Genomic DNA, 8,322 nt, shown 5'->3' on the forward strand with positions numbered 1-8,322 from the left:
CTTAAAAAAATCTCTTTGCTTGCTTTCGCAGTATGCTTTGGATCATTGTCCATCTGCACTGTGAAGCGCCGTCCAATGAGTTCTGAAGCATTTGGCTGAATATGAGCAGATAATATTGCCCGAAACACTTCAGAGTTCATCCTGCTGCTTTTGTCAGCAGTCATCAATAAATACAAGAACCAGTTCCATTGGCAGCCATACATGCCCACGCCATAACACTACCACCACCATGCTTCACTGATGAGGTGGTGTGCTTTGGATCATGAGCAGTTCCTTCCCTTCTCCATACTCTTCTCTTCCCATCATTCCGGTACAAGTTGATCTTTGTCTCATCTGTCCATAGGATGTTGATCCAGAACTTTACAGGCTTTTTTAGATGTGTTTTAGCAAACTCTAATCTGGTCTTCCTGTTGTTGAGGCTCACCAATGGTTGACATCGTGTGGGGAACCCTCTGTATTTACTCTGGTGAAGTCTTCTCTTGATTGTTCACTTTGACACAGATACACCCACTGTACCTCCTGGAGACAGTTCTTGATCTGAACTGTCCACCACAGTTGTCTTCCAGGTCTTTTGGTGTTGCTGAGCTCACCAGTGGGTTACTTATTTTTAAGAATGTACCAAACTGTTGATTTGGCCACACCTAATGTTTTTGCTATTTCTCTGATGGGTTTGTTTCAGCCTAAAGGCCCTGTCACACATATCCGTATGGTAGAAACATATGCTGGTGTATACAAAATATCGGCAATACGTTCAGTGTTTCCCCTACCATTGTCTTGGCAGGGCGCTGCGCCCCGCCAACGGAGCCCAGCGCCCTGCCTGAAATTCAAGGTGTTGTTTTTTTTTCTCAAATAAAGAAATTAATATATTTTCATTATTCACAACTTACTTTTCACATTGACAGGTGCTCTTTTATTAAATAAACTAAACGCTTATGCTATTGATCTAATTTATATGCACGTTTCAGTTTGTACTGTCTACTTTGCGCATTCACATTCTCTCCGTTTTGCGAAGGGCGGGGCTTCGCAGCTGACACACACACACACACACACACACACACACGTGCGCACACACCTACAGAGCAGAAGAAAGGAGAGGGGAGAACTAAATAGAAACCGCGCCACACACGGGCACACAATCTCCCCGGGCCGAGCACGCGCACGCAATCCCCCCCCCGCAAGGTGAGCGCCCCTCCAAAGCCGTAAACCTAGGGGAAACACTGACATTGATATAAATTAAGGGTAAGTTGTGATCATTTAAAGGATGCAGAGATACGCCGAACACGGCAGACATAGGGCCCTGTCACACAGTTCCGTATGGCAGAAACATGCCGCCGTATATGAAAATTAGCTCAAAATTGAGTTCAAATATGTCTAACTTTTCCACAGCGATGTTGTAGCTGATGTATACATAACAAATTATTATACGCATGTCAAACCTATTGACAGCGTATCACTTACTTATACAAAACGTATCAGAGCGTCTGGCCAACGGAGCTGGAAAAGTGCCATTTGGTTCACGTCATGCTGATGCTGGAGAACAGCTAGAATGTACTCTTGTCGCAGCCTCTCAGCATCCTCCATGCTCTCTGATGATGGGTTGATGTATTCATCAAGACGTCTGCACTTAAAGCACATATTGATTGTTTAATTTGAAGTCCATTGTGGTGGTGTACAGAGCCAAAATGATGAAAATTGTGTCAATGTCCAAATATTTATGGACCTAATTGTATCTAACCAAAATGAGTGAAAACCACAGTAAGAAAGAAAACTCAAAGGATTGTGATAATCCACCTCAATTAAATTCACCTAACATTCAAGATATGATCACCAGAGTATTGGCCAACTTAATGTGTGGGTTTCCAAGTAGACAACTTCAACCCTTAAAACGACCATACAAAGGACAAAAAGCAGGAACAGCTCCACTAAAACCTGTCTCAGTGCCTCAAACTAGATCCTGCTCTGGACTCGGCTCAGCAAAGAGGACCACCAACACAACAACCGATGGCCAGGCAGCACAGCCCAACACTCCACCCTCATTTGAGCCACATTTCCAGAACTCAGCAACATGAAAGCAGCTATAGGAGGAACCACAAAAGAGTATCAAACTCAGCAACCAAGGTTCCTCCCCCACCATGCACCGCACCAAGCCCACACACATGTTGGAATGGCACCATCTTCAGAGAGCAGGACGCTCCCAGACAGGGAACTGTCAAAAATGCACCAATGGTTGAAGATGAAAGCCCTCAGCTGATCTACATACAAACAACATAATATAAGCAGCTCATCACCTCTCGATAGTCCAAAATATGGGGGCAGAAAATGCAACACAACTTGAGATCTTCGGTCAGCAGTTTAGACCAACCACATTACATGTGCATATTTATTCTGCAAATTTTTGTTCTGAAAAATTATTATTAGATTATTAGTAAGGCACTTACTGAAAACACAAATCACCCACTTTTTGCCCAACATGAAACCAAGATGAACAAATAGGGCTTGGCAATATATATATGATTTATGGTCTTTCAATGGAATAGTTTAGTGATGAAATCATAATTGTCTCCATTGATAATAAGTGCATACTAACTTTAAATTGTGGCTTTGTATTTAAATGATTAAATGACTAAGTTCTTAATTAAATGGGAAAACACTCTTTCATTTGTCACATTTATTAAATTCACACAGGACTATACAAAAAGACTTTACCATGTGGTTATTTCATATTAGTATTAGTTCATATTTGTACTGAAAGTACAAACGGGACAGAAACTAAACTGTACAGAGATTCAGTTAGAAGCTACACAAGTAATGAAAGAAACGTCTTGAAAAGTCTATCTCTCTGGTCTCCTGCACAGACATGAGTGGTTGAGAGGGGTCGAAGGGGGGTCATTACAAGCTGGCCGTGGTCTGCGAGACATGACCGCAGTCAGTTGTGCCAGTTGGGCTTAAACTGACAATGAAAACTCAGCCAAAAGTGCGTGTGTGTGAAGCACAGGAGAGAGAAAAGGAGAGGACAGAAACTAGCGCAACAGTAAATTCAAGCAAAACGCTGCAAAGACTGACACCCCGAGCTGAAATGAAACGAGTGCACATGAAGTAACAATAATGTATTAATCCTAAGGCCATGAAATAAGGAAAGTCATTTCACATTAGTCAATATACATAATCAACATTAATTAGTTTGTTGTGTGTAGCAGTGTGTTTGCACAGTAGGTGCTGCACTCCACCACCCACCTGAAGCTTTGAATATTTCTCACTGAAACTTCGAAGACCAAGACATGGTGTTCGAGACAGCCCTTTTTCATATAGACTATTTATGTATTGAATTACCAGAAAACAAGCTATATCTTGATATAAATCGTTATCCAGATATGAAAGGACCTGTATGGGGATAGAAAGAAAATTGTGGCCATATCACCCAGCCCTTACAACAAAGAATGTTGAAGGACCAGAAGTTCTTAGAAGAGGTGAATGCAATGTACAAGCATGTGTGTAGGCTTTGTCTTTTAAATATTAAAGAAAGAAAACACAGCACAAATGTTTGGGTCACTTTTGTTTCCATTACTATTGCGATAATGTATCTCTCATTGTGTCCCTGTAGGTTGTTTCCTTGGGTGTTAGGACTGCTTATCTAAAAATGAGACTTCTTTCCATTATTGTTCACTATTTACTGTCATGAATAGATTAAACAATGAATTGACAGAAAATAATAAGACTAATGGATACTGAAACTCATCTTAAGTTGCATATGTTGTGTTTGAGCTGCAGCCTCCCTCACCCTCAGGTGGTCCGCCATACTTCCTCTGGCCATTCACTTGAGCCAGCTTTGTGTTGGTTGTTTTCAGCCAGGTTTCCAGCGCCTGCACCCGCTCAAGGTTCAGCACCTGATGGGAACACAAAGTGGGAACAACTCCTCAGCAACAGCACCTCTCCAACTAACAGGAAAGATGAACACTCATGAACATGTGCTTTAGCCAATTGATTCCAAATCATGTATACTTTTGTAGATTACAAAAACAGGGGTGTGTTTATGAAGCGGGCTTTAACCAAGATTTTGCCAAAAGAATCTGGACTCACGGAGACGTCTGTGTTTTATACGTTAAAAGGTCAATAAAGAGTTTGACAAAGACTACCAGGAATGGGTAGCAAAAGGGGTAAACCAGTTGAAGTACCACAGGGGCCCATTGTTGATGTCATGCTTTCAAAATATGGCCTTGATAGTTTAAAACATTTACAAGAATGGTGTGCCAATGTTATTTTATCTGCTATATCTTAATTCTGGCTATTTCAATTCTGCTATTTTATACTATTTTAATTCTGCTATTTTTATAATGGTACTTCAGACTCATTTACATCTACACTGTGATTATTGTACTGTAAATGCTCTTATTCTCGCTAATCTTGTACTAATTGTTGTGTTTTTGCTGTGAAGCACTTTGGGCTGCAATTCTTGTATGAAAGGTGCTATACAAATAAAGCTTATTATATTATTATTATAGCCAGCAACAGCTGGGTTATATAAAATATCAGAATTGAAATATAAAACTAGACACTGGTTTTTGGTCATTATTTTATTGTGATACAGCTTAAAGCCTTTTCCAGGTCTCCGGGGCAGCAAAGTGATTACCTTTTCCAAACTTATTACGCTGTTCTTACTAAGTGAATTGAGCAACTTTTGCCATTAGAAATCTGGTGAGCACACACACATTTACCTTTATGGACCATAAACAGAAATCCTTCGACATTGGACAGATTATGGCATTGAGTCATTTTCAGGAAACATTAGGCTACTACAGCAGGCTAACATCACTACGAAGAATAAGGACAAAAACCGACTGCTGCCGTTTATCATCTCAAGTGTAATAGTGTTGATAGCAAATCAGAGTAAGTGAAGCTGGGCTCACTTCTTTCTAACTCCATATTTGTTTTACTTTTCACTTCCTTTTCTAGAGTTAGGGTTAACCCTTTTATTTTTAGATATAGTCTTCATCCGCAAACTGAGCAGATAGTGAGCAGGTTTGTCACATGTCGGAAAAATGCCTACATGCAGTACACTGAACCCAAACTTCTCCTGATACTGCTTTGACGAGGTATCCACCCATGGTAGCGGCAATGCACCAATAAGCTGGCGTTACAACCAACAATAATCAACTAGAGTTGGGTTGATTTCTGGTTTTGCCGGTACGGTGTACAAGCTTAAACCGGTTTTATTTTATGCAAACCAGCAGAGCCAGCATTTGTCATTATGACATGTTCTAGAAAATAAATAAGAAGCCTACATCAGTCACCGGTGCTAACAATGGAGTCATGGCTTAAATCCAACTTGTATTACATTAGTAATAACGTGATTAACTGTATATTTACAAACGGACTAACAGAGCCGCCAGTGTCTGAGAGAACGTTCTGTATTTACTGCTCAGACTTTAGTAGAGATGAGAAGACGCTCACGGCACGTGTTATGTCTGTTTACTAGAAAGTTCATGTGTTTTTAGGCGTGACAAGACATGGCAGAGTTTCCCGTTTTTAAACGACACCTGGTGGTAAAATTTGGTGTGCCAGTCAGGTCCGGTGTTTGGCTTTATACCAAACCGGTTTGAATATTTTCACACAGCCCAACCGTATAATCAACAGACATGAAGAAGTTAAAGTCTGTGACATAATAGATGACCTGGCAAAATCTATCGTTAATAGAAAATAATGTTGCATGTCTGACCTAGTCAAAACAAATTTAATATAGCTTTTAGAAATAATTTTGAAAAAAGCCATGATTAAAACATGACAGAAACAGCCATCTGATTCATCCCAGTGAGCTCAGATAAATCTCCACACACTTTGGCATTGTTGGCGGTTAGCAGAAATGTCCCAGAAACAGGCTCTTGACTACTTGCAAACACCAAAAAGGTGTGGCTCTCGGGATGGACCTTTACTTCCCAACGGAAGACGGCTTCGGAATGGAAAACGCTTCTCTTTAAAATGTAGAGTTCACGTGTTTGCTGTGACTGAAAACGTGTTGACTTATTAATACATTTATTATTTGTATCCGCCTATTTCACAGCACAAAAATAACCACTACAAGACTATAGTGATGTTGATACTTTAGTTAGTGATGTTGTTATGTACTGCTGAATATTGTGAGGTAAAATTGGTGGAAGTTTCTAAATATTTGATTACCATCATAAAGTACAGTATTAAAACTTATCATAACGTCTGAAACATTTGATATCAAGTGGGCACATCACATAATGTTATTAATATAGTTTTAATAAATCAAATAAAGTCATTATCAAATGTTCTCATATTCGATTGTTGTCCGAATCCATTAGCACCAGGGCTGGTCCTTTCCCAAGGCATGATAATAGCGTTAATAGTGAGTGGATGCCTTATTGTCATCGTGTTCTATGTATTTCTCTACAATACGAAATTCTCTCATGAATTCACTTACATGTGCTCCAGTAACCCAACACAGTAAACATCAGGGCTCACCACACTGAGCGAAGGAGAGCATAGCCAACTCAAAGTTTTTAAATGTCTCCAACACTATGATTTACTTTGGAAGTGGTAGTGGAAGTAGAGTCAGGCTAAATGTTTGATATTTCTAGTAAAAACCAACAAAACATTAACACAAATACTGGGGGTTCTTTATTAATGTAATGAGAGCCAGGTGGGGCTCAAACAAGCGGTAGTGCAGGGGAAATAAAGTAGACACAACAACAAATGTTTTCATAAGAAAACATGAAAAACAAAGTGACATCGTACGAGCACGAGCCTGCGGGACACTTTACTCAAAGTAGTCAACTATGCGCGTGTGTTTAAAACAGCTCACACAAATTAACCAGTTGGTGGAATCAAAGCCTCCCGCCGTCACTGCAGCTACTGCTCAAATAGCCATGACAACTTTGTATTTTCTCTCAACAGGCCAATTTCTTTCGACTTAATATTACACATCCACGTTTCAAAGAAGCAACAGAAACAAAGTAAAGTGGACACGTTACCTGGCTCTGCTTGCTTTCCATAATCTCTACCGTCGTTCTATTGTGTTCGCGCGGACAGTGACGCCACTCTGTAGCCCGTGGCCGCACCTGGAGAGTGGTCTCTATTGGCCAGCAATTACGCTTGGCACCACGCCGCCTTCACGGTCAGCTCGTACCGTACATCCTCCATACTTTAGGAATACCGTTTGCCGCGCATTCAGTTCAAATTTGAGCAAAAATAAACTCACAGGAAATGGGTCTGTAAGAACTGTGTCCTCAAAGCTTAGTGGGTCTGGAGGGTGTAGCTGTTGGGCTACTTTAAAACTGACAAGTATTGTAGCTAGGTAGACTAATATAAATGTTTTCCATATAAGCCTTAACACAAAACACAAACCATGACAAACAATGAATGACAAAAAACACACGTCTGAATGTCAAATCAAGTTGATGGATTTAGACAATAGGGAATGGAAACATGCAGCTGTTGTTCATGTGTCCTCTGTATTATAGAGAAATAACTTTCATTCTGTTTTTTTTTTTTACTAATCAATAGGCTACATTGTTTGATAATTTAAACTGAAACAGATGTTACAAATGTGTATGATGCAGAGAAACTTACTGTGCTTTTCACACAGGAGACATCTGGTTAACCAGTAATTTTGAGAAAAAAGCATGTTGCATCATGCATCACTTTTCTTTTCACTGCAATTCGGTATATAATTTATTTGAAGGATATATGCAATTTGAGAGTAGGTTGTCCTTATTGTCCTAAGAGTGAAATTCGTTTTCATATGGAAGTACATATAATGTTTTTAGTTTGTAAAAACTAACTTACTACAATAAAAAAGTTAAATCTTAATGGTTAGCAATAAGCTAGATGGCAACCCAACGGAACAATACACAATTACACAGTTCACTTAACATGAGAATATACAAAATAAATCTACATCCTAATCTGCAATTATAAGATTTATGTATTTTATTTGATGAGTTATTATCATTAATTTATTTGATGATTGATGAGTTGTGTGGCTTTTGTTTCCCCCGACGAGTAGGCTACTTCCTTACGATGGCAGAGTCGGGAAACATGTCCGCTACACTGCGACTGAAATCATTGCAGAAGCTGAAGGCTACATTATTTTTGGCGCAAAGCATTGACATCTTTCCCTCAGCTTTGGTCACTTGGTCTGCCTCCGAAACAGTTCTTGTCACACATGAAGTCAGGTACTTGCATAAAGATTTAACTTTTTTGACAAGTACAACTGCGTCTCCATCTATCTCCCGTTCACTGTGACTCTCATCCATATTTTTTCGTCTTCACCTGTGTTATTGTTCCTGTTTTCTTCTTCTG

The 8,322-nt window shown here is 39.7% G+C and overlaps 1 protein-coding gene across 1 annotated transcript in view; it reads right to left on the reverse strand.

Moving 5' to 3' along the window:
- dnd1 (DND microRNA-mediated repression inhibitor 1) overlaps positions 1-7,170 on the reverse strand; it is a 13,257-nt gene extending 6,087 nt beyond the window's left edge. The window contains exons 1-2 of the mRNA XM_029440988.1: positions 6,993-7,170; positions 3,779-3,884 (exon numbers count right to left, since the gene is read on the reverse strand). Coding sequence (XP_029296848.1) covers positions 3,779-3,884; positions 6,993-7,013 — 127 coding nt within the window. The 5' untranslated portion in view covers positions 7,014-7,170. The remainder of the gene's footprint in view (positions 1-3,778; positions 3,885-6,992) is intronic.
- Positions 7,171-8,322: the final 1,152 nt, after the last annotated feature.

Source organism: Cottoperca gobio, chromosome 10 (assembly GCF_900634415.1).
Source record: "Cottoperca gobio chromosome 10, fCotGob3.1, whole genome shotgun sequence".
Lineage (NCBI taxonomy): Eukaryota > Metazoa > Chordata > Actinopteri > Perciformes > Bovichtidae > Cottoperca > Cottoperca gobio.